The 27,152-nt window shown below is 40.9% G+C and overlaps 1 protein-coding gene, 1 long non-coding RNA gene and 2 pseudogenes across 5 annotated transcripts in view; 2 read left to right on the forward strand and 2 right to left on the reverse strand.

Annotated features, from left to right (window-relative positions):
* The window catches only part of FAM151B (family with sequence similarity 151 member B), a 59,086-nt gene extending 38,616 nt beyond the window's left edge, over positions 1-20,470 (reverse strand). The window contains exons 1-2 of one of the 4 annotated variants that reach the window (XM_003822269.5): positions 20,242-20,470; positions 6,454-6,579 (exon numbers count right to left, since the gene is read on the reverse strand). In XM_003822269.5, coding sequence (XP_003822317.2) covers positions 6,454-6,579; positions 20,242-20,266 — 151 coding nt within the window. In that variant the 5' untranslated portion in view covers positions 20,267-20,470. Of the gene's footprint in view, positions 1-6,453; positions 6,580-6,836; positions 6,968-13,079; positions 14,144-20,241 lie in introns of those variants that run through there. The other 3 variants (XM_034959887.3, XM_014344869.4, XM_034959888.3) reach the window with 3 other exon arrangements.
* LOC106634762 (large ribosomal subunit protein uL30-like) lies at positions 7,383-8,029 on the reverse strand (annotated as a pseudogene).
* Positions 8,944-9,826, forward strand: LOC106634759 (ubiquitin-ribosomal protein eS31 fusion protein-like; annotated as a pseudogene).
* Positions 20,471-20,473: 3 nt separating the features above from the next.
* Positions 20,474-25,304, forward strand: LOC134730368 (uncharacterized). The gene is made up of 3 exons (XR_010112109.1): positions 20,474-20,612; positions 22,843-22,938; positions 25,249-25,304. It is a non-coding gene; the product is annotated as an uncharacterized LOC134730368 (long non-coding RNA).
* The last annotated feature ends 1,848 nt before the right edge of the window (positions 25,305-27,152 follow it).

Here is a 27,152-nt window from a genome sequence, read left to right on the forward strand (position 1 = left end):
GCAGGCACTTTGGAAAAGTTTGGCAGTTCTTTAAAAAGTTAAACATATAGTTACCATATGACCCAGGAATTCTACTCCTAGACATATAAGCAAGAGAACTGAAAACACATGTCTACAAAAACACCTGTATGTGAATGCTCATAGCAGCAGTAATCATAGTAGCAAAAAAGGGAAACAACCAATGTCTACCAGTTGATGAATGGATAAACAAAATGTGGTATATCCACACACAAAAATGATTCAGCCATAAAAAGGAATAAAGAACTGATACACACTAGAAAACAGCTGAACTTTGAAAACATACTAATTGAAGAAGCCAGTCACAAAAGGCCACATAGGAAGGTGCTTCCCTGAATTTTGATTCTGGAGTCAGGAAAAGTCTTTTTGAGGAAGTGACAATTCAGCCGATAACAAAGGATCAGCTTAAGGGGTTAGCAAGGCAGAGCGTGGGGAAAAGAGCTTTCCAGGAAAGAATGTGTATGACAGCCCAAGGAGGAGGGAGCGTAGCCATGCAAGGCACTGCTGTGAGGCCAGTGTGGGAATTTCTAGGAATGTGAAAACACTGTGAAGGTGGACTTGGAGACACAGGCCAGTCTGTGCAGGCCCTTCAGGTTATTGAGGTAGTTTGAAGATGCCAATAAATAGCACCCCTTTCTCCAAATGGATCTGTTTTTTGTTTGTTTAGAGACAGAGTCTCGTTCTGTCACCCAGGCTGGAATGCAGTGGCATGATCTCAGCTCACTGCAGCCTCTGTCTCCCGGGTTCAAGCAACTCTCCTGCCTCAGCCTCCCAAGTAGCTGGGATTACAGGCATGCACCACCATGCCCAGCTAATTTTTGTATTTTTAGTAGAGACGGGGTTTCTCCATGTTGCCCAGGCTGGTCTCAAACTCCTGGTCTCAAGCAATCCACCTGCCTTGGCCTCCCAAAGTGCTGGGATTATAGGCGTGAGCCACCACACCTGGCCTCCAAGTGGATCTTGAGAAATAAAATAGCCAAGTTAAGTAGACAGGGATCAAAGTATACTTGTATTACCTCTAAAGCTAGGTTAGAGGACACAGCTTAGTTGAGAACTAAATAAGCCTGTGCCTGCTACCTGCTAACTGCCACAGTCACCCTCTAGTCCAAATCTTGGAACATCCCCTTTGAAGCAAAGTTCTAACAAATACAAATATCCAGATGGCTGCTTCCCAGTGGAAGAGAAGAGCTCACTCCCTTGTCCAGCACATTTTTTTTTTTTTTGAGATGGAGTCTCACCCTGTTACCCAGGCTGGAGTGCAGTGGCATGATCTTGGCTCACTGCAACCTCTGCTTCCTGGGTTCAAGCAATTCTCCTGCCTCAGCCTCCCGAATAGCTGGGACTACAGGCATGCACCACCATGCACAGCTAATTTTTGTATTTTTAGTAGAGATGGAGTTTCACCATGTTGGCCAGGCTGGTCTCGACCTCCCAAAGTGCTGGGAGTACAGGCGTGAGCCACCTTGCTTGGCCTAGTGCATTTGATAGATTAGCTCCACCCAGTCAAGAACTACAAACCAAAACAATCTCTCAACCTCTGTGAGAGAAATAAACAGTGAGGCAAGAGGTCAAAGTCTTTAGGGAAAAAAATCTCTCCTCTTGGAAACCAGAGCAGTGGAACCAAACATGTTTCTATCTAGCAATTATATTAAAGATTTTAAATGGAACACCATTTGAGACCAATAAAGAGGCTTGATTTATGTTTAAATATACCACTTTGGATGCTGGGTGGAAAATAAACTAGACAGGGGCAAGTGTGGAAGCAGGGAAAATAATCTATCAAATTAGGATGGACTCATAGTTCTACTGGATGCTTCTGGCAGCAAATAAATAGAAATTCAGATTCAAGCTAGTAGATTTATCATCTCAAATAACTAAAAGTCCAGGGGTCAGGTGAGCTTTAAGTGTGGTACAATCAGCAGCTCAGTGATGTTATCGTGATCTTTATGTCTCTTTTCTTCACTGTCCTTGGTGTCGTCTTCATCGTAAGGCTAATTTCATCTCATGATTTTAAGACAGCTACCAATAATCACTAGGGCTACATATTTTCATGTTCACATATTTCAATTTTAAGATATAAAACTTCTTTGGTAATTATAGATATAATTACTTTACTTGAGTCTAATTGAGCCCAGTTTGATCACTTGCCCACCATGGGAGCAATATGAATCATCAGGAAAACTTCAAGTGCTGATTAACTTATTGTAATCCACCCCTGGAGCTACAAATGGAACCAGTTTCCATATGCTTGTATGGAGCAGAAATGGATACCTTAATAAAAGTAAAGTTCTTGGCCGGGCATGGTGGCTCACACCTGTAATCCCAGCACTTTGGGAGGCCAAGGCAGGCGGATCATGAGGTCAGGAGTTCGAGACCAGTCTGGCCAACACGGTGAAATCTCGTCTCTACAAAAAATACAAAAAATTAGCCAGGTGTGGTGGTGTGAGCCTGTAATCCCAGCTACTCGGAAGGCTGAAGCAGGAGAATCACGTGAATACAGGAGGCAGAGGTTCCAGTGAGCCGAGATTGTGCCATTTCCCTCCAGCCCAGATGACAGTGCGAGACTCTTGTCTCAAAAAAAAAAAAAAAAAAAAAAAGTTCTTATAGGAAGAAAGAAAAGGGGACTGGTGATGTAGTAAGAACTCAATGGATGTGGCTGGGCACGGTGGCTCACGCCTGTAATCCCAGCAAGTTAGGAGGCTGAGGCGGGCAGATCACGAGGTCAGGAGATCGAGACCATCCTGGCTAACACAGTGAAACCCCGTCTCTACTAAAAATACAAAAAATTAGCCAGGCGTGGTGGCAGGCACCTGTAGTCCCAACTACTTGGGAGGCTGAGGCAGGAGAATGGTGTGAACCCAGGAGGCGGAGCTTGCAGTGAGCCGAGATCGTGCCAGTGCACTCCAGCCTGGGTGACAGAGTGAGACTCTGTCTCAAAAAAAAAAAAAAAAAAAAAAAAGAACTCAATGGATGTTTGCTATATCTCTCTTCTCTAAGCTATACCATATTTAGGATCTTTTAATTACAGTGAGGCAAAGCATAAAATAACAAAATGGCTGGGTGTGGTGCTCACACCTGTAATCCCAGCACTTTGGGAGGCTGAGGCAGGAGGATTGCTTGCAGCCAGGAGTTTGGGACCAGACTCTCTACAAAAAATAAAAATAAAGAAATAAACACCAAAACACCAAGACCAATCAAAGAGTTTTATACTCCTTTTATTCTCTATCAAATGCAATTCTAAGCAATGTCCAGGTACTATCCAAACAGCTTCCAGCCCTCTGCCAAAGGTGGAATTCTTCAACCATGTGAATAGTGCTGAGTCCTGATGTTTGTGTGGCTTATCTCGCCAGGGGGAGGGCAGATACAGAGAAGTTGTTCTTTCACCCTATGGCCAAACTTCTGCAAGGACAACAGGGCAAGTGAATTTGCAGAAAGATAGATGATCTAGTCTTTTATTATTTTCCCAGGATGAAGTTGGGGAAGGGGGTTGTAGGTCTCCTTTATCAGTGTGGTTATAAAGGGGCACAAAAGCTTGGAATCTTTCATTTAAGAGTGATAGTCTAATCCCAGCACTTTGGGAGGCCAAGGAGGGCAGATCAGGAGATCAGGAGATGGAGACCATCCTAGCCAACATGGTGAAACCCCATCTCTACTAAAAATACAAAAATTAGCTGGGCATGGTGGCACATGCCCGTAGTCCCAGCTACTCAGAGGCTGAGGCAGGAGGATGGCTTGAACCCGGGAGGCAGAGGTTGCAGTGAGCGTAGATCGTGCCACTGCACTCCAGCCTGGCGACAGATCAAGACTCCATCTCAAAAAAAAAAAAAAAAAAAAAAAGAGTAATAGTCGCAGTCTGCTAATTCCATTATTTCCAATAGATAGAAAAAAAATCAGTAAATGGGCAAGTTGAGGAGTCTCTGGGCCCATGTAAAGTATGTTCCTAAGGTCTCCTACATGAAAAAAAAGGGGGAACTACAGCAGTATGAGCAAGAAATCCTGGTGGCTTCTAGGATAGTGATAAGAAAGATGGAAAGAAAGATGTGGACTAATTCAAAATGTATTTTGGAATAGAATCATAATGATTGGATATTAGATACAAGAATAAAGAAAGGAGCGAAAAAATGACTCCTAGATTTCTGGTTGAAACATCTAAGTAGATTGTGGTGCCATTTCCTGAGACAGGAAAGATCACAGGAAGTGCAGGTTAGTAAATATAGTCAAGAATCTCATTTCGGATAACGTAAATTTGAGACGCATGAGAGATCTCTAAGTGGAAACATCAATAAGCAGTTGGATGGACTAATATTAACAGTCCTAACAAGAGAGGGAGACCTGGCCTGGAGACACAGAAGATACAGAAGCTGCCCAGCCCCTCTCCCTACTCTTCCATCCATAGCTTGTGGGTAGAAGACTTTTAAAAGTCAGGGCACACTTCTGCTTGGGAGACTGCATGGTTCTAATAGTCTCATATAACAGGGACAGCAAAAGGAGGAAGTCTGTATATCAAGGCATACGTTGCCTCACCCACAGGAGCTCCAGCTTGTGACCATGGCCAGACTTTGCCTTGCTTCATCAACTCCTGTTCAGCATAGCAAAAGTAACTTTTCACCATCCCCAGGCTACGATGGCAAAAGGGCTTTGTATATACTATTATTATACAAATTGTAAAATTTTTTAAGTTGTATTTCTAGATTTTCAGTTATTAGAAAAAAACAGAATTTATTTTCTATTTTGACCTTGAATCCTGAGATTTTCTTTTCTTTTCTTTCTTTCTTTTTTTTTGAGACAAGGTCCTCACTCTGTCACCTAGGTTGGAGTGCAATGGTGCAATCACAGCTCACTGCAGCCTCCACCTCTTGGGCTCAATCGATCCTCCTGACTCAGCTTCCTGAGTAGCTGTGACTACAGGTACATGCCACCATGCCCGGCTAATTTTTCTATTTTTTGTAGAGACAGGGTCTCACTATGTTGCCTAGGCTGATCTTCAACTCCTGGGGTCAAATGATCCACCCAACTTGGCTTCCCAAAGTGCTGGGATTACAGGCATGAGCCACCGCCCTGATCATATCCTGAGATTTTCTAAGTTCACCTATTTATTATGATAATTTATCTATAGAATCTTTTTTGTTTTCTATATACACAATCATATTGTCTGTGAATAAAGGTTTTATTTCTTCCTTTCCTATCATTTTTTTTCATTTTTAAAAACTGAGACATAATTTACATACTATAAAATTCACCCTTTTAAAGTGAACCCTTTAGTGGTTTTTATTTAGCGTATTCAGAAGGTTATGCAACTATAACCACTCTCTAATTCTAGAAAAATTTCATCATCCAAAAAAGAAACCCTGTAATCATTAGCATTGACTCCTTACAGTTCCTGACAATCATTAAGCAACCATTTCCTGAGGCATCAATTTTGCTAAAATTCATTTACTAAATAATCACTGTGTAGTTATTATATGCTACGCACTGTTTCAGGCATTAAGGATTCAACATGAAACAAGACAAAGTTCTTCCTTTTGAGGAGAAAAATACAATTTAAAACAGTGTTTTGACAATAAAAGAAGCTGAGATATATAATGGATTAGGATGCAAAAATGCATACACTTTTATAATAAAATATGGAATTTCAAGGTAATTTCTTGTTGGACCGGATACTGCAAGCTCTGCCCCGGCCCTGTGGTGATATGCTTTCATTCTCCTTTCCTGCTGCAGTCAACATGAGCACTTTATAGGAAAAGGCTGAGAAACACTGCTATAATGTTCATCTGTATAACGAAGGGATATAGATACAATGATTACAGGTTGAATCAGTAAACCAAAGACTTGATTTCTAGCTTAGGTATAAATATTGTCCAATTATTTATTAATTATAAATTGGTATACAATGCCTTCATCCATCCATTGAACAAATATTGAGTGGGTTTCTCATTAGTACGTGATGAAAGACATAAAAATATGTAAGATACATGGTCCTGATCTTAAAAGTTTTACTCAAATCACTACATACATAAGAAAATATAATAATATATGAGAGTTTCGAATCAGACATAACAGGCAAATTGCTTCTGGAAAATAAGAAAATTCTTTCATTATGCAATTTGTCCATTTTGTAAACAAAATGAAACACTTTATAAAAATGTTCAGCCTGGTGTGATGGCTCACAGATTACCTGAGCCCAGGAGTTTGAGCCTGCAATGAGCTGTGATTACACCTTTGTATTCCAGCCTGGGCAACAGAGAGAAACTATGTCTCTAAAAATGAATAAATAATAATTAAATAATAAATAAAAATAAATAAAATACTCATGTCAGCCTGGAACTTACACTTGGATCACCTGTCTCTAGTATCTGCAAATATACCTAGATATCAAAAAAGGAGTTGAATTAATCTATTATCCAAAGTAAATTACAAGTAACTGTACTGACTTACTTTTCAGTGCCTCATTTGTTTGTGCCTTGTGGTTAGCTGCATGATACCAGGTGATCTCAGCACCGTCTTCTGCTGTAATCTGGCTATTTCTCAGAAAATATTCCAGTATATTTTCACTCCAAGATCCTAAAATAACAGTATTTACATGAAAAGTGATATTGTTTTTTATAGGGTAAAATTTTTTAAATTACTTTCATTGTGCATATTTAAGATACACATATGCTGTTATGTGATATATATATATATAGATAGATAGTAAAAAGGTTACTATAATGAAGCAAATTAACAAATCCATCATCTCACATATCTGTTTTCTCTGTGTGGCAAGAACAGCTAAAATCTCATTTAACACGAATCCCTTATATACAGTACAATTTTATTACCTGGAGTCCTTATGCTGCACATTAGATCTTGACTTGTTCATCTTTTTTTTTTTTTTTTTCAATTTGAGAGCAGGTACTGTTTATTAACTGACCAGCTTAGAAAAATAATCATGGTAGACATCTTAGTTCACTCTTCTAATAAGCCTGTTGATCTGGTCCTCCCTGTTGCCAGCATCTCCACCTTCTACAAAATGGGTGGTCTCTCAGCCGGGCGCGGTGGCTCACGCCTGTAATCCCAGCACTTTGGGAGGCCGAGGCGGGCGGATTACCTGAGGTCAGGAGTTGGAGACCAGCCTGGCCAACATGGTGGAACCCTGTCTCTAACAAAAATACAAAAAAAAGAAATTAGCCAGGTGTGGTGGCACACGCCTGTAATCCCAGTTACTCCAGAGGCTGAGACAGGAGAATCGCTTGAACATGGGAGGCAGAGGTTGCAGTGAGCTGAGATCATGCCACTGCACTCCAGCCTGGGTGAAAGAGTGAGACTCTGTCTCAAAAATAAAATAAAATTAAAAAAAAATGGATAGTCTTTTTCTTCATTCCGCCTCATGGCGAAGATAATTTGAAGGGCCACAGCAAGTTATTTGCTTCTTTGAAGTGTTTTCCAACAGTATAGATCTCATGAATCAGATCCTCCATGCAGAGGATGCCATATTTACCAAGAGATGGAGCAATCAAAGTGTTATCTGTTAAAGCAATTCGCTTCTTATTGATTTTGCCATAACCACGCTTGTAGATTAGTTCATTTACTGACTTCAGATTTGGGTACCCCCATGCTATATACGGCTCTACAATCCTCAGCATGTTAACTGAAGCCTGTTGAGCTTCACAAAGGTTCCACTGAAGATTTGATGAAGGCGAAGAAGCTGCAACACCTTTCGGACCTTTGGGCTCACACCATTGACACCTCTGATCCTGAGGACAAATGCCATTTTGGGTTCTGCAGGTACACAGAAGTTGCCAGCTTTTCTCGCCATCCTTGCCATTCAAAATTCAGTTCTGTATATCTGCCTATATTCCTTGTGATACTGTTTTGCTTTTTCACAGATAAGCTTCCTCCTTGCCTTTCAAAGCATCTTTTGGGTAAACTTCTTTCTCAGGCACTTGATCTTCAGCTCTGCGAAATTCCCTTGCTTTTTCTTAAGGGTTTCTGGCACAGCAGGAACCTTCTCTTTCTCTTCTACACCCTCCATGGTTCCAGCCGGAAAAAGAGGCAACTTGCTCATCTTATATATCTGTTCTGTATGCTCTAACCTACATCTCCCCATTTCCTCTGCTTCCCCCTCCCCATAGCCATTGTTTTGTCATCTATTTCTGTTATATTTGATTTTTTTTATTCCACATATAAGTGAGATCATACACTATTTTTCTTTCTGTGTCTGGCTTATTTCACTTAGCATAATGTCCTCCGGGCTCATCCATGTTGTGGAAAATGGTAAGTTCTCATTCTTCTTTAGGGCTGAATAATATTCCATTTTATCTATGTACCACAGTTTGTTTATTCATTCATCTATCAACAAACACTTGTTGCTTCCATACCTTGGCTACTGAAAATAATGCTGCAATGAACATGGGAGTGCAGATATCTTTACAAAGTGGTGATTTCATTTCCTTTGGGTATGTGCCCGGAAAAGGGATTGCTGAGTTATAGAGTAAAAAAAAAAAATTTAACAAAGAACAGACAAGATATTGAGGGATAATAACAAAGTAGTTAGGCTGGGAAAAATATAAGATTTTAAAAACAGAGAACAAGTATTATGATGTGGCAAGTATATAATATATATAAACATGTTATATATTACATAATGTAATAATTAGTAGACATATAGGATAGTCTGAACATCAGAAGCATAAGAATGTAGGAAGAAAACAAAACTAAAGCAGATATTTAAAAGCTGGAAATTTCATATGATGTTCTCTACAATGCTGGTCCAGAAATATAAGGAAAACTGATGTAAAGCCAAAGCTATATTTAAAATTCTAAGTTTTACACACTTAATTGCTTTCTCTACCTGAAACCCCATTCTATATTTATATTAACAATTTAATATTTAAATTGCATATCTTACTGCATATCTACCTTCAGATTATTCTCAGCAACATCTATATGAGTGAGCAAGTAATCTCTTGAATTAGCATTCATAAGTTTATCTAGCGTGTGCAATATACATAATTCTCATATCTTTCAACTACTTTTTGGTATAACATATTTTCTCTTGATTAAGCATTAAAACTTGTGAGTTAACCAAGACTAAGGTAAGTGGTAGCAAAAATATCTGAACCCAGATCTATTCCATACTATATCAGAACATAAAAGAAGAAAATGCTGAAAAAAAGTTGTCCATAATTTTACCTCCCTAATCCTTGTTCATGCTTCAAACATTTATTAAGAGCCTAGCAAGTGGCTGCAAATTCTCCATGCATGAGATTCTTTCCTCTGTTAATTATTTGTTTGTTAACTCTGCCTAACTACAGTTAAAAACCTAAAACTACTTTTTTTTTTTTTCCATCTGCCATCTATGGTGGAGCTGCCACCAAAATGCAGATTTCGTAAAAACCCTTCTGGGGAAGACCACTACCCTCAAGGTTGAACCCTCGGACACAATAGAAAAGGTAAAGGCCAAAATCCAGGAATTCCTCCTGATCAGCAAAGACGGATCTCTGCTGGCAAGCAACTGGAAAATGGAGGTACTCTGTCTGACTACAACATTCAAAAGGAGTCTACTCTTCATCTTGGGTTGAGACTTTGTGGTGGTGCTAAGAAAAGGAAGAAGTCTTACACCACTCCCAAGAATAATAAACACAAGAGAAAGAAGGTGAAGCTGGCTGTCCTGAAATACTATAAGGTGGAAGAGAATGGCAAAATTAGACACCTTTGTCGAGAGTGCCATTCAGATGGTGCTGGAGTGTTTACGGCAAGCTACTTTGACAGACATTATTGTGGCAAATGTTGTCTGACTTACTGCTTCAACAAACCAGAAGACAAGTAATTGTCTATGAGTTAATAAAAGACATGAGCTAACATCTTTTTTAAAAGCCCCCCAAAAAACCAAAAACCTTAAACCTAAAAATGGCTATCGGAAACTGCTGATAAGATATTGAGAAAAAGTAAAATTTGATCAGAGAATGGAGGGGCATATAAAGACAAATTCTAACTAACATACATGGGACTTAGCAGTCACTTCTAATGCTGGGCTGCAGAATTAAAAAAAAAAAAGGACAGTTAGGTGGAGGATCCACTATCCCCAAAGCAGTCTCCCACTGAAAACACGTGGCCCTATTTGGCATATATAATAGAGTCATAGACCTTTCATACTGAGATGGCACCACATGGCCATCATTCTTTAAAATATTAAGGTAGCCATTTTAGAAGGCACATTATTGATTGGCTATAACAAATGTCCAACAATAGGAAAATAATTAAATCACAGTACATATGCATGATAGAATATGTGACTAATGTGGCTGTTAAAAATGAAGGTTTTGAGATACACCAAATGATTTAGAGGACTGATAAGCATGACGTTACCAGAAAAACCTAAATGTTGGTTAATGGTTCATATTGGATATTTCCACAGCACTTTTTATTTATTTATTTATTTATTTTATTTAAGTTCTAGGGTACATGTGCACAACGTGCAGGTTTGTTACATATGTATACATGTGCCATGTTGGTGTGCTGCACCCATTAACTCATCATTTACATTAGGTAGATCTCCTCATGCTATCCCTCCCCACTCCCCCTACCCCACGACAGGCCCTGGTGTGTGATGTTCCCCTTCCTTCCACAGCACTTTTCAACTAAACATACTGCATTCAGAATTTTTATAAAGGCAACTTACAGAGTAATAATAAAATACCAGGACTCTAGAACTTAAAAAAATTTAAAGTAAGAAGTTTTCCTTACCCTTTTACTAAGTGAAATTGTTAGTTTGTATTTAAGCCACGACTGTATATATCTTAAAACTTACAGAGGATCCAATTACCTATGATCTAAGGTCTTAGTATTATTATTTAAACAGGCTGTAACTCTGAAAACGGCCAAGAGAAAGGCAAAAATAGTTGCAACTTTTTTAAGATTGAGTTTTTGAGTCGTTTTTTATTGTTTTTGTTTTTTGTTTTTGTTTTTGTTTTTTTGAGCCAGAGTCTTGCTCTGTCACTCAGGCTGGAGTGCAGGGGCATGATCTCAGCTCACTGCAATCTCCGCCTCCTGTGTTCAAGCAATTCTTATGCTTCAGCCTTCTGAGCAGCTGAGATTACCATCACATCGGCTGCTTTTTGTATTTTTAGTAGAAATGCTGTTTCACCATGTTGGCCAGGTTGTTCTCAAACTCCTGGCCTCAAGCAATCTGCTGCCCTTGGCCTCCCAAAGTGCTAAGATTATAGGCGTGAGCCACCGTGCCTGGCCTTTTGAGCAGTTTTCATTTACAGAAAAAAATTAGGCTGGGCATGGTGGCTCACGCCTGTAATCCCAGCACTTTGGGAGGTCGAGGTGGGCAGATCATCTGAGGTCAGGAGTTCGAGACCAGCCTGGCCAATATGTTGAAACCCCTTCTCTACTAGAAATACAAAAATTAGCTGGGTGTGGTGGCTCACATCTGTAGTCCCAGCTACTCAGGAGTCTGAGGCAGGGAAATAGCTTGAACCCAGGAGGTAGAGGTTGCAGTGAGCCAAGATCACACCACTGCACTCCGGCTTGGGTGACAGAGCAAGACTCCGTCTCAAAAAAAAAAAAAAAAATTAAGCAAAAAGAGCAAAGTTCCCATATCATCCCCACTCTTCCCTCAATTTCCCTGGTTTTTGCTGTTTTGGTAATTTAAAAATTGCTTTTATTTAAAGCTCCCCAATTTTTAACATCTTGCATTAGTGTGGTATGTCTGTTAGAATAGATGAGCCAATACTGACATTTTGTTATTAACTAAAGTCCATAGTTTACATTAGAATTCACTCTTGGTATCATACATTTTATAGGTTTTGACAGATGTCTAGGTGTACATCTGAGATAGCAGGTTCAGTTATGGGCCACTGGAATAAAGTGAGTATCACAATAAAGCAAGTCACACAATTTTTGGTTTCCCAGTACATATAAAAGTTATGTTTACACTGTTATACTGTAGCCTATTAGTTGTACAATAGCATTATGTCTAAAAAAATGTGCATACCTTAATTTTAAAATACTTTATTGCTAAAAAGTATTAACAATCATCTGAGCCTTCCGCTAGCTGTAATCTTTTAACTGGTGGAGGGTCTTGCCTCGATGTTGATGGCTATTGACCAACCAGGGTGGTGGTTGCTGAAGGCTGTGGCGGCTGTGACAATTTCTTACAATAAGGCAATGAAGTTATCGACATCAGTGGATTCTTCCTTTCATGAAAGATCTCTCTGTGGCACACAATGCTGTTTGATAGCATTTTACCCACAGGAGAACTTTCAAAATGAGAGTCAATTCTCTCAAACTCTGCTGCTGCTTTAACAACTAAGTGTATGTAATATTCTTTATCATCTGTGGTCATTTCAACAATGTTCACAGCATCTTCACCAGAAGTAGATTACATCTCAAGAAAATACTGTCTTTGCTCATACATAAGAAGGAACTCCTAGTTCATTAAAGTCTTATCATAAAATTGCAATAATGTAGTCACATCTTCAGGCTCCATTCTAATTCTAGTTCTCTTACTAGTTCTTTTTTTTTTTGAGACGGAGTCTCGCTCTTTTGCCCAGGCTGGAGTGCAGTGTGGCGCATCTCGGCTTACCGCAAGCTCTGCCTCCTGGGTTCCATGCCATTCTCCTGCCTCAGCCACCCGAGTGGCTGGGACTACAGGCGTCCGCCACCACGCCCGGCTAATTTTTTTGCATTTTTAGTAGAGACGGGGTTTCACTGTGTTAGCCAGGATGGTCTCGATCTCCTGACCTCATGATCCGCCTGCCTCAGCCTCCCAAAGTGCTGGGATTACAGGCATGAGCCGCTGCGCCCTGCCTTCTCTTGCTATTTCTATCACATTTGCAGTTACATCCTCTATTGAAGTATTGCATCCCTCAAAGTCACCCATGAGAGCTGGAATCAACTTCTTCCAAACTCCTGTTAATGTTGATATTTTTACCTTCTCCCATTAATCACAAATCTTCTTGATGGAATCTAGGATGATGACTCTTTGCCCACATCCATCAGAGGAATCACTATCTATGGCAGCTATAGATTTACAAAACATTTCTCAAATAATAAGACTTGTAAGTCAAGATTACCCTTTGATCCACGGGCTGCAGAATAGATGCAAGCATGCAGGAAAACAGCATCAATCTCTTTGCACATCTCCATCAGAGTTCTTGGGTGACCAGGTGCCTTGTCAATGAACAGTAATATCTTGAAAGAAATCTTTTTTTTCCTGAGCAGCAGGTCCCCACAGTGGGCTTAAAATATTCTGTAAATCATGCTGTAAACAGACGTGCTGTCATCCAGGCTTTGTTGTTATGTTTCTAGAGCACAGGCAGAGAAGTAGATGTAGCATAATTCCTAAGGACCCTGTGATTTTCAGTATAGTAATGAGCACTGGCTTCCACTTAAAAGTCACCAGCTGCATTAGCCCTAATAAGAAAGTCAGCCTGTCTTTTGAAGATTTTAAGCCAAATATTGGCTTTTCCCCTCTAGCAATGAAAGTTCTAATGGCATCTTCTTACAATAGAAGGCTGTTTTATTTACACTGACAATCTATTGTTGGCCCTGCACAGTGGCTCATGCTTGTAGTCCCAGCACTTTGGGAGGCTGAGGTGGGAGGATCACTTGAGCCCAGGAGTTCGAGACCAGCTGGGGCAACATGACGAAATCCCGTCTCTACAAAAAAATACAAAAATTAGTAGGCCGTGGTGGTGTGTGCCTATAGTTCCAGCTACTTGGGGGGCTGAGGTGGGAGGATCGATTGAACCCAGGAGGTCAAGGCTGCGATTAGCCATGATCATGCCACTGCACTCCAGCCTGTGTTACAGAGGGAGACCCTGTCTTAAAAAAGAAAGAAAGAAAGAAAGAAAGAAAGAAAGAAAGAAAGAAAGAAAGAAAGAAAGAAAGAAAAGAAAGAAAAGAAAGAAAGAAAGAAAAAGAAAGAAAGACAGAAAGAAAGAAAATCTGCTGTTAGTGTAGCTACTTTCATCAATGATCTTAACTAGATCTTCTGGATCACTTGCTGTAGCTTCTCCATTAGCACCTGCTGCTTCACCTTGAAATTTTTTGTTGTAGAAACAGCCTTTTCCCTTAAACCTCATGAATCAACCTCTGAGAATCTCCAGCTTTTCTTCTGTAGCTTCTGCACTTCTCACAGTCTTCATAAAATTGATGAGAGTTAGGGCCTTATTCTGGATTAGGCTTTGGCTTAAGGGAATGTTGTGGCTGGTTTGATCTATCCAGACCACTCAAACTTTCTCCATATATCGGGGGAACCAGCCCCCAATATTTCAACGTACGTTCTTTTCTATTTTCCCTAAGTGTCAGCTGGTCTGAGAAATAAAGAGAAAGAGTACAAAGAGAGAAATTTTACAGCTGGGTCTCCAGGGGTGACATCACATATTAGTAGGACCGTGATGATGACCCCGAGCCACAAAACCAGCAAGTTTTTATTAGGGATTTTAAAAGGGGAGGGGGTGTATGAACAGGGAGTAGGTCACAAGGATCACATGCTTCAAAGGGCAATTAAGATCACAAGGCAAGGCAAAATTAGAATTACTGATGAGGGTCTATGTCCCGCTGTGCACATATTGTCTTGATAAACATCTTAACAGGAAACAGGGTTTGAGAGCAGAGAACCGGTCTGACTAGAATTTACCAGGCTGGAATTTCCCAATCCTAGTAAGCCTGAGGGTACTGCAGGAGGCCAGGGTGTATTTCAGTCCTTATATCAACCGCATAAGACAGACACTCCCAGAGCAGCCGTCTATAGATTTCCCCCAGGAATGCATTCCTTCCCCAGGGTTATTCCTTGCTAGGAAAAGAATTCAGCGATATCTCTCGTACTCGCACATCCATTTATAGGCTTTCTGCAAGAAGGAAAATATGGCTCGATTCTGCCCAACCCCGCAGGCAGTCAAACCTTATGGTTATCTTCCCTATTTCCCTGAAAATTGCTGTTATTCTGTTCTTTTTTAAGGTATACTGATTTCATATTGTTCAAACACACATGTTTTACAATCAATTTGTACAACAGCGGTCCTGAGGTGACGTACATTCTCAGCTTATGAAGATAACATGATTAAGAGATTAAAGTAAAGCCAGGCATAAGAAATTATAAGAGTATTATTAGGGAAGTGATAAATGTCCATGAAATCTTCACAATTTATGTTCTTCTGCCTCGGCTCCAGCTGGTCCCTTCATTCGGGGTCCCTGACTTCCCACAACATCCATATCAGCAATAGGGCTGTTTTGCTTTCTTATAATTTGTGTGTTCCATGGAGTGGCACTTTGAATTTTCTTCAAGAGCTTTTCCTTTGTATTGACAACTTAGCTGTTTGGCACAAGAGGCCTCTCTCAGCTTTCGAAATGCTTTTCTCACTAAGCTTAATCATTTCTAGCTTTTGATTTTGTTTTTGTTTTTTTTAGAGACAAGTCTCACTCTGTTGCCCAGGCTGGTGTGTAGTGGTGCAATCATAGCTCACTATAATCTGAAACTCATGGGCTCAAGTGATCCTGCCTGGGCATCCCAAGTAGCTAGGACTACAGGTGCATCCCACCACAGCCAGCTAATTTTTAAAATTTTTTGTAGAGACAAGGTCTTGGTACGTTGCCCAGGCTGGTCTTGAACTGCTGACTTCATGTGATCTTCCCACCTCAGCCTCCCAAAGTTCTGGGATTACAGGCATAAGCCACTGTGCCCAGCCCTCTGGCTTTCGATTTTAAGTGAGAAACAGGTGACTCTTCCTTTCACATAAACACTTAGAGCCCATTCTATGGTTATTAACTGGCCTAATTTCAATATTGTGTCTCAGCAAATAGTAAGACCCTAGGAGAGGGAGAGAGACAGGAGTATGGCTGGCTGGTGAAGCAGTCTGAACACACACCATATTTATTTATTTATTTTTTATCCTCGCCAAGCTGGCCAGCATGCACTGCCCAAGCCAGCAAGGCTCACACACCACATTTACAGATTAAGTTTGACTTTGTGGTGCCCCAAAACAATTATTATAGTAGTATTTGAAGATCACTGATCACAGATCACCATAATAAATATAATAATTTTAAAATTTGAAATATTGCAAGAATTCCCAAAATGTGACAGACACAAAGTGAACACATGCTATTGAAAAATACAGCACCAACAGACTTGCTCAATACAAGGTTGCTACAAACCTTCAATTTGTGGGGGAAAAAAAAAAAAGGATTATCTGCAAAGCACAATAAAGTGAAGTACAATAAAACAAGGGATGCTTGTACAATGGCATGTATCCACCACTACAATATCATACGGAATCACAGTGTTGCTGCTCCAAACCTCTGTGCTCCCTCTATTTATCCCAACCTCCTTCCCTGTGCGACCTGTGGCTGTTCTCCAGCTACCACAGCAGAGTTGATTAGTTGGAACATAAATTTATGCCTTGCAAAGCCCAAAATTTAATATCTGGTTCTTTACAGAAAAAGTTTGCTGACCACTAAGATATGGAAACAACCTAAGCACCATCAGCGGGCAAATGGATAAAGAAAATGTGGTATAGATACACAATGGAGTACTATTCAGCCTTAAAAAGGAAAATTCTGTCATCCTCGACAAACAAAGAAACCTGGAGGGCAGTATGCTAAGTGAAATAAGCCAGGTACGGAAAGAAAAATACTGCATAGTCTCACATTTGGGACATCAAAAAGTAGAGCTCTAGGAGTAGAAAGTAGAATAGTGGTTACCAGAGGCTAGGGATGCAGCCAGGGCAATTGGATGGGAGGGGGATATGTCAGTCAAAGGGTGCAAAGTTCCGGTTAGACAGGAGGAATAAGTTCCCGAGATCTATTGCACAGCATGGTGACTATAGTTAGTAATTCCAGGCATGCTGGCTCACAACTGTAACTCCAGCACTTTGGGAGGCTGAGGCGGAAGGACTGCTTAAGCTCAGTAGTTCGAGACCAGCCTGGGCAATGAAGCAAGACCTTGTCTCTACCACTAAAACTAACAATAATAATAACCCAGGCATGGTGGTGCGTGCCTGTAGTCCCTGCTATTCAGGAGGCTGAGGCAGGAGGATCACTTGAGACCAGGAGGTCAAGGCTGCAGTGAGCCATGATTGCACCACTGCACTCCAGCCTGGGTGACAGAGCGAGACCCTGTCTCAATAATAATAATAATAATAATAATAATAATAGTGTATTATATATTTTGAACGTCTTAAATGAGTAGATTTTAAATGTTCTCATTACAAAGAAATGATAAGTATGTGAGGTGATGGATATATTAATTAGCCTGACTTAATCATTCTACCATGTATACATGTATCATAACATCACATTGTACCTCACAAATATGCAATTATTATTTGTCAATTAAAAATAAAATTAAAAAAGAAAGTTTGCTATTTGCTGACCCCTGGACTAGACAATCATTAAGGTTCCTTCCAGTTTCCAAAAGTGACTACCAGAATTGACTTACCATTAAAGACAATGTACCATATGTCCACACAAAAACTTGTACACAAATGTTCACAGTAGCATTATTCACTATACCCAAAAGATGGAAACAACTCAAATGTCCATCAACTAATGAGTGGATAAACAAAATGTGGTGTTTCATGCAATTCCTTTTTTGGCCATAAAAAGGAATGAAGTATTGAAACATGCTACAAGATAGATGAATCTTGAAAACATTATGATAAGTGGAAGAAGCTAGACATAAGAGGGTCTATATTGGATGATTCCATTTATATGAAACGTCCAGAACAGGCAAATTCATAGAGACAGAAAATAGAAGAATAGCAGTTGTGGGTGTTAAAGGGTGGGGGATGGGGAAGTGTTTCTTTTTGTAAGGTGAAGATGTTTTAAAATTAATTGTGGTAATTGTTGCACAAGTCTGTGAATAAGCTAAAATTAAATAAATAAGCTAAAACCACTGAATTATACTCTTTAAATGAGTAAGTTGTATATTAATAGTATGCAAATTGTACATCAGTAAGGATTTTTAAGAATTTATTAATTTTTTTAAGGCTCTGGCTCTGTTGCCCAGGCTGGCATGTTCTTGGTTCACTGCAGCCTCTCCGGCTTAAGAGATTCTCCCGCCTCAGTCTCCTCCTGAGTGGCTGGGTCCACAGGTATGTGCCACCACCATACCTGGCTAATTTATTTGTTTTCTTTTGGAGAGATAAGGCCTCCCTGTGTTGCCCAGGCTGATCCAAACTCCAGGGCTCAAGCGATCCTCCTGCCTTTCAAAGTGTTCAGATTACAGGCGTAAACCACCATGCCCGGCCAGGACGGAACTTCTCACTATACATCCTATTGTGCCTTTTGAACTTTTTTATGTTGAGAATGTGTGTGTATGTGTGTGTGTGTGTGTTTAAGGGGGAAAAATGACATATAACGGAAGAATCTGGTTAAGAATTAGCTTTATCAATAACTCGGTAATGAGAAGAAATTTTTTGTTTTTGTTTTGAGACAGAGTCTCTCTCTGTTGCTCAGGCTGGAGTGCAGTAGCGCGATCTTGGCTCACCGCAAGCTCCGCCTCCCGGGTTCACGCCATTCTGCTGCCTCAGCCTCCGCAGTAGTTGAGACTACAGGCGCCGCCACCACGCCCGGCTAATTATTTTGTATTTTTAGTAGAGACGAGGTTTCACTGTGTTAGCCAGGATGGTCTTGATCTCCTGACCTCGTGATCCGCCCACCTCGGCCTCCCAAAGTGCTGGGATTACAGGCGTGAGTCACCGCGCCCGGCCCAAAAATTTGTTTTTTAAAAAATGGCATTTGTCAGGAATTGGACATTTTTCACTTGTGCACACATTTTATTCCAAGATTTTGTAAACCTTGCATCGATTCAGAAGAGAATCTGGATTTATACAGCCTGTGAGTGAGAATGGTGTAAGTCTTGAGTGTGAGCTTTGTCCTAGATTTGTTTGGATTCTTAGGAAAACTAGGCATTAAAAGGATTTATACTGAGAAGTAAAGAGCACAAGGGTTAAAAAAGGAAAACTCTGGTCTGAAGAAAATGTTCTATGGAGGTTTAGCACAGATCTTAAAAAAGAGAGAGAGAAAAAAGTTCACATCCTTTGATCCAGTAATTTCAGTTACAAGAATCGTGTCCAGGATAAAAACAAACCAAAAACATAACTGAGGAAGAACAATGCAAAAATGTTCATTACAGAATGAATTCTAACAAAACAAAACAAAACAGGAAACGACTGATTAACGTTCAACGTTAGGAGACTGGTTAATTACAATATAATTGTATACAATATAATTGTATAAACACTTCAGTCATTCACAATTATGTTTATAAAAACCTTGGTGACATGGGATAGTATAAGATGCAGGATTTTAAAAATTATGTTTACCATGACCTTAACTCTATTTTTAAGAGTCAGGGTTGTTAGAAAATACCAAAAAGTTAGTAGTGGTGCCTGTGGGTATCAGCATTTGGGGGATTTTTTTTTCCTATTTCCCTATACTAATATACTTTATAAATGTTCTATAATGGCATTTATCAGGACCTGGACATTTTTCGCTTACACACACATTTTATTCCAAGATTCTGTAAACCGTGCATCGATTCAGAAGAGAACCTGTATTTATACAGCCTGCTAGTCAGAATGGTGAAAGCGTGTATTATTTTTACAATTAGGGAAAAAAATCTAAACTGAAGAAAGAACGCGTCACTGACGTTGTCTCATGCCACTACTTAAGTTTACAGAAAAGATACTGTAACCTTCAAGAGCGGAACTGCTGTCCCGCGAGTTGAAGCATCTGATTCCAAGGGGAATCAAGCGAGCCGCACTCTGCCAGCTTTCCAGGCAGCGCGCTCAGCAGCGGGACTATGCCGGGCCGGCCCAGTCCGCATTCCCAAGCCTCCCCCAGCTTTCAAAGAGGAACCGACTGACCCAGACCGCCCCCATGCGGTCCGCTGAAATTAAGGATTAGGGAAACGTCACATTCCTTTCTTTCCAACTCAGACCTCAAAAGACACTGACCCTGCCATTCTCGACCTCCCCTAACGCCTGTCATTCTCGACCTCCCCTAACGCCTGTCCCTTAGAGCCCACCCGGCAAACCAAGGTCCTTGCCAGGCGATCGCGGGCGCGCCCCGAGTGCAGAGCGGGCTCCAAGCCCAGCCGCCCGGTTCTGCGCGGCGCGCTCCCAAGTCCCTAGCAAGGAAGACCGCGGGAGCCCGCAAAGGGAGGGTGCCGCCGGCGGAGCCTCTCAAAGCGCCCCACCTCCAGGCAGAGGCCGCGCGCTCGGCGCTTACCTGGGCCTCCAGCGGATGCTGCCATGGTGACGTCGCCCGCCGTCCGCGCAAGCGCCCAGGCTGGCGCCCCTGCTAACCGGGCACTGGTGGCAGGGAAGTTCGACTCCACAAACCACAGGCCTCGGCGGGGGAAGAGCCCGGCGGGCGCCAGCGAAGCGGAACCAAACGGAGCCGCGGCACGCAGGCGCAAAGGCTGGCGTTCGAGGTTCGTTTACGCGCCGCTCCGCCGTGCAGGTGGTGGCGAAGCGCTCCTCCGAAAGGTTTCGGAAGCCGGTGGTAGCTCTGAAGATAACGCTGCGTTAGGGCATACTGCGGCGGAGGATGGAACTCCGATTGAAAGCAGTTGCTGGAGTGGAGCACGAATTTCAAAAGTTGGGTATATTTTCTTTTAAATGTTAGTAATATCCTAAAAGGGTGTGGAATCATTACTGATAAAAATCAGTGTTTCTGGCCTGGCACGGTGGCTCAGGCGTGTACTCCCAGCACTTTGGGAGGCCGAGGTGGGCGGATCACTTGAGGTCAGGAATTCGAGACCATCCTGGCCAACATGGTTAAAACCCGTCCTTACTGAAAATTTAAAAAATTATCCTGGCGTGGTGGCGCGCGCCTGTAATCCCAGCTACTCGGGAGGCTGAGGCACAAGAATGGCTTGAACCGGAGAGGTGGAGGTTGCAGAGAGCCGAGATCGCTCCACTGCGCTCCGGTCTGTGCGATAGAGCTAGACTCTGTCAAAAAATAAATAAATAAATAAATAAATAAGTTTTTATACAAAGTTACCGAGCTGATAACTTGAAGTTTTCTTTCCCCTTCTGTCTCTCCACCAGTGTTCACTCAGAAAACGCTCTCAGCAACTGGGTCCTCCCATCCACTGTCTTTCTAGCCCTCCTTAACTCATTACTTTTTGAAGCCAAACTAGTGATCAGAATTAACAACAAAGCTCTGCCATTTTCAGCTTCTGTGACCAAAAAACTCAATCTGCCAGTGCTACGTAGAGTTAGGATAACTAACATCACCTGACACGTAATACAAAGGGGAGCTATTCTTGCCCAGCCTTTCAGATAAAATATTTTTCATCACTCCAAAGCAATCACTCTCCATTTACCCCCTTCCTACCCCCAGGCAACAACTCATCTACTTTCTGTCTCATGAATTTGCCTATTCTGGAATTTCATGTAAATAGAATCACAGACTGTATGTATGATCTTTGTAACTGGCTTCTTTCACTTAGCATGTTTTCAAAATTCATCCATGTTTTAGCATGTGTCAGTACTTCCTTCCTTATGTTGGAATAAATTCCAGTTTGTAAATACCACATTTTATGTGTGTCCATTCAACAGCTGATGGACATTCGGGTTGTTTCTACATTTTGTCTTTTATGAATGCTGCTGCTATGAACATTCATGGACAAGTTTTGTGTGGACGTATATGAATACATTCCTGTGTACATATCTGTGTACATACCTAGGAGTGGAACTACTTGTTCATAGAGTAACTGTTTAACTGTGTGAGGAACTGCCAGTTTTGCAAATCAGCTGTACCATCTTTCATTCCCACCAGCAATGTATGAAGATTCCAATTTCCCCACATCCTTACCAGTCAGTACTTGTTATTATGTGTTTTTTAAATTATAGCTATCCTAGTAGATATGAAGTACTACCTCATTATCTTGATTTGTAGTTCCCTACTAATAATATTGAGCATATTTTCAGGTGCTTATTGGTCATTTATATATTTCCTTTGGAGAAATGTCTTCTCAAATCCTGTGCTCATTTCAATTGTGAGAATTCTTTATATAGTCTCAATACAAGTCCCTTAACAGATAATTTGCAAATATTTGCAATATTTTCTCCCATTGTGCAGATTGTCTTTTCACTTTCTTGATGGCATTGATTGCAGTACAAGTCTTTTTTAAAAAACTTGTTTTTCTTTTTTTTTTAGATGAAGTCTCACTCTGTTGCCCCAGGCTGGAGTGCAGTGGCACGATCTCGGCTCACTGCAACCTCCACCTCCCGGGTTCAAGCGATTCTCCTGCCTCAGCCTCCTGAGTAGCTGGGATTACAGGCACGCACCACCACGCCTGGCTAATTTTTGTGTTTTTAGTAGAGACAGGATTTCACCATGTTGGCCAGGCTGGTCTCGAACTTCTGACCTCAAGTGATCCACCCGCCTCAGCCTCCCAAAGTGCTGGGATTACAGGCATGAGCCACTGTGCCCGGCTTTTTTTAAAAATTTTTTTAACTTTTAACTTCAGGGGTCCAAGTGCAGGTTTGTTACATAGGTAAACTGTGTCATAGGGGTTTGTTGTACAGGTTGTTTCATCACCCAGGTATTAATCCTAGTACCCATTCATTGTTTCTCCTGCTCTCCCTCCTCCCATCCTCCACCCTCCACCCTCCAAAAGTCCCAGTGTGTTGTTCCCCACTCTGTGTCCATGTGTCTCATCATTTAGCTCCCACTTATAAGTAAGAGCATGCAGTATTTGGTTTCTGTTCCTGCATCAGTTTGCTAAGTTTTTATGACATATTGGTCACAATATTACAATATTTTCATATATTTTACAATAACTGACTCAAAATTCCTCTTCACTGTCCTTATTTTTAGAGCCACATGTTGAAGTGTGAGGCGTGAAAGGATATGTCTGATATTTGCTTTAAAATGCTCCAGCAAAGAAATTAAGGGATGGATGAAGCAAAAGAGGTAAGTCTTGATAGTGTTGACTCGGAGGATTGTTGTAGGCTGGGTATATAGATTTTCATCCTACTATTTCCTTTACTTCTGAGTGTTTGGAAATTTTATGGTAAAAATAAGTCTAATTACTTTTTTGGCACAAAAAAAGGTTTTGTAAGTTAAGGGTACATGCTGCACTGGGGAAAGAATATAACGATTAGAATGTGAGACACAGGCCCCAATTTGAGTCTGGGGCTGCTTTTGGTGACATCTAAACATGAATAAAGGCCAGGCATGGTGGCTCACACATGTAATCCCAGTACTTTGGGAGGCTGAGGCAGGAGGAGACCAGGACTTTGAGACCAGCCTGGACAACATAGTGAGACCCATCTCTACAAAAAAATAAAAAACAAGCCAGGTGTGTCGGCATGTGCCTGTAGTATCAGCTAATCAGGAGGCTAAGGTGGGAGGATTGCTTGAGCCCAGGAACTCAAGGCTGCAGTGAGCCATGATCACACCACTGCACTCCACCTGGGCCACAGAGTGAGACTCTGTCTCAAAATCAAAACAAAGCACTGCATGAATACAGCTTACCTCATTTTCAGAGTCCTAATAGCTAGAAAGTTTTCCCTCAAATTCCAATTTAGTTTCTAGCTGTGTGACTTTGGACAGATTACTCTCTCTCTCTCTGAACTTGGTATCTAGTCTATGAAATGCAATAATAAATCACAGGGGAACTGGGTGCAGTGGCACGCACTTGTAGGCTCAGCTACCCAGGAGGCTGAGGCAGGAGGATGGGTTAAGAGCCTAAGTTCAAGGCTGTAGTGTGCCATGACTGTGCCGGTGAATAGCCACTGCACCCTAGGCCTGGGCAATACAATGAGACCCTGTCTCATAAATAAATAAATAAATAAATTTAAAAATAAATTACAGGGTAATATTCCTTGTTCTGAAGTTTGCTTTGTCTGATAGCAAAATAACCACTCCAGCTTTGTCCTTTTTTTCTTCTTTTTAGTGTTTGCATGGAATATCTTTTTCCATCCTTTTACTTTTTAACCTGCATGTACCATTGTATCATAAGTGGCTTGTATAGACAGCATATAAATTAGGTTTTAAAAAAATCCATCTGGCCAGGCATGGTGGCTCATGCCTGTAATTCCAGTCCTTTGGGAGGCCAAGACAGGCAGATCAGTTGAGGACAGGAGTTCAAGACTATCCTGGACAAAATGGTAAAACCCCATCTCTAATAAAAACAAGAAAAAATTAGCCAGATGTGGACATGCCTGTAATCCCAGCTACTCAGGAGGCTGAAGCAGGAGAATCACTTGAACCTGGGAGGTGGAGGTTACACTGAGCCAGGATTGTGCCACTGCACTCCAGCCTGGGTGACAGAATAAATGAGACTTGATCCAAAAAAAAAAAAAAAAAAAAATCAATTGCCATATTTAGACCATTTACATTTAATGTAATTGTTATTTATTTTTATTTTTAGGGACAGGGTCTTGCTCAGTGGCCCAGGCTGGAGTACAGCGGTATGATCACAGCTCACTGCAGCCTCAAACTACTGGGCTCAAATGATCTCCCACCTCAGCCTCCTGAGTAGCCAGGACTATAGGCATGCACTACCATGGTTGGCTAATTCTTTTAAGTTTTATGTAGCTACGGGGCCTCACTACATTGCCCAGTCTGATCTTGAACTCCTGGCCTCAAGTGATCTTCCTGCTTCAGCCTCCTAAAGTGTTGGGATTATGGGCATTAGCCACCACACCTGGCCTAGTGTAATTTTTGATACAGCTGGATTTAGGTCTACCATTTTAGCATTAATTTTTCCTGTTGGTCCCTTATTTCTTTTACACTTGTTTTCCTTGCTGGCTTTATTTTGAATTATTTATTTTTCCAATTCCACTTTATATGTCAGCTTTTTAAACATATCTCCTTGCATAGTTTTTTTAAAATGGTTGCTCTAGAGATGATCATTACATACCAAACTTTTTGTAACCTACTATAATGTTTTACCACTTTAAGTGAAATTTAGAAAACTTACCATATAGGTTCTGTCACTGTCCCCTTGGTTAGGATGCAGTTTTCATCTGTATTACATCTATATGCATTGAAAATCCCAAAAGATGATGTTATAATTTTTTTATTTCAGCAGTTACGTATACTTTAACAAACATATAAGTCTATTTGGTTTATCCAGAGATTTGCCATTTCGGTTGCTCTTCCTTCTTTGCAATCATTTTCCTTCCCCATGAACTTCCTTTACCATTTCTGTTAAAGGAGGACTACTAGCAATGAATTATTTTAGCTTTCCTTCTTCTGACAATGTCTTTATTTCAGCCAGGTATGGTGGCTCATGCCTCTAATCCCAGCACTTTGGGAGGCCGAAGCAGGCAGATCACCTGAGGTCAGGAGTTTGAGACCATCCTGACCAACATGGTGAAACTCGTCTCTACTACAAACATAAAAAAATTAGCTGGGTGTGGTACCACGCACCTGTAATCCCAGCTACTCCTCTGGAGGCTCAGACAGGAGAACTGCTTGAACCGGGAGGCGGAGGTTGCAGTGAGCTGAGATCGCACCACTCCATTCCAGCCTGGGCAACAGAGTGAGACTCCATCTCATAAAAAAAAAAAAAAAGTAAAGAAAAAAAAGAAAATGTCTTTATTTCATTTTCTTTCCTAAAGAATATATTTGCTGGATAAAGGATTCTGTGTTGACAGTTTTGTTGCTTTTTAAAAGCACTTTATAAATGTTGCTCCATGGTTTCTGATGAGAAATCTGCCATCACTGAAATCTTTGGTTCTCCTATATACAAAGTGTTATTTTCTTCCAGTTGCTTTCAAAGTATTTTCTTTACAGTTGGTTTCATCACTTTGATTATGATGTGTCTGGGTGTGGTTTTCCTTTTTGGGATTTGCTGTGCCAGCAGACCGGCTTTAAATAGAATGCTATGTAAATGTACGTGAATATTTGTTTTTTGCCAGATGTTTGGAAGTTTTTAGCTATTATTTCTTCAGATATTTTTTTCTTCCAATTGTTCTTTCTGGGCTCCTAAGACATGAATATTAGACTGTTTCATATTGTCTCACAGATCCCCAAAGGTCTTCTCATTTTTTTCACTTTTTTCTCTGTCATTCAGACTAGATAATTTCTGCTCATGTATCTTCAAATTTACTGACTCTTCCCTCAGTCATCTTCATTCTGTTGAGACCTTCCAGTAAATTTTGTTATTGTATTTTCAGTTCTACAATTTCCACTTGTTTCTTTTTATAGCTTCTATGCTGAGACTTTTAGCTTTCCATTTATTTCAAGTGTTTACCTTTATATATTTCCTTTGGAGAAATGTCTTCTTTGTGTAGCATGATTAAAATAACTAGTTTAACGGCCAGGTGTGGTGGCTCATGCCTGTAATCCCAGCACTTTGGGAGGCCCAGGCAGGCAGATCACTTGAGGTCAGGAGTTTGAGACCAGCCTGGCCAACGTGGTGAAACTCTGTCTCTATTAAAAATACAAAAAATTATCTAGGCATGGTGGTACACACCTGTAGTCACAGCTACTCAGGAGGCTGAGGCAGGAGAATCACTTGCACCCTGGGGGTGGAGGTTGCAGTGAGCCAAGATTGTATCACTGCACTCCAGCCTGGGTGATAGAGACTGTCTCAAAAATAAATAAATAAAATAAAAAAATAAAATAACTAGTTTTAAGTCTTTTTCTGATAATTCTGACATTTGGGTAACCTTAGAGTTGGCTCTTGTTCATTGTCTTTTCCCTAGAGAGTTGCTTAGGTTTCACAAGTTCTTTGTCAAATCATTTTGGGTTGTTTCTGGGATATATTTGGAATATTATGATATTCTCTATCCTGTTTAAATCTTCATAAGAATGTTTTTGTTTTGTTTTGTTTTAGCAGACCATCAATTCAGTTAAGTTTCAGAGCACACATCCTGGCCACTTTTTTTGGTGGCTGTGGTTCCAATGTTAGTTTTCACTGCCTTTGTTAAGCTGTTCTTTGCCCCAATTCTGCACCATCTAGTGGCCAATCTGAAACTTGGACAGTGGCCTACACTGTAATTCAGTGTTCAGAACCTTTGCTCAGCTGCTTCTGGTTAGTTTCACACATACACAGCTTGTGAGATGATCCCAGGATTTTATTGACAGATTTAAGGGTTCCTTTTCTTCAGTTCCCTGCTATTTGTGATCTTACCTATACTCTGGTTTCTAGAACCCCATTCTTGGTTTTTGGC

The sequence above is a fragment of the Pan paniscus genome, chromosome 4, assembly GCF_029289425.2.
Source record: "Pan paniscus chromosome 4, NHGRI_mPanPan1-v2.0_pri, whole genome shotgun sequence".
Classification (NCBI taxonomy): domain Eukaryota; kingdom Metazoa; phylum Chordata; class Mammalia; order Primates; family Hominidae; genus Pan; species Pan paniscus.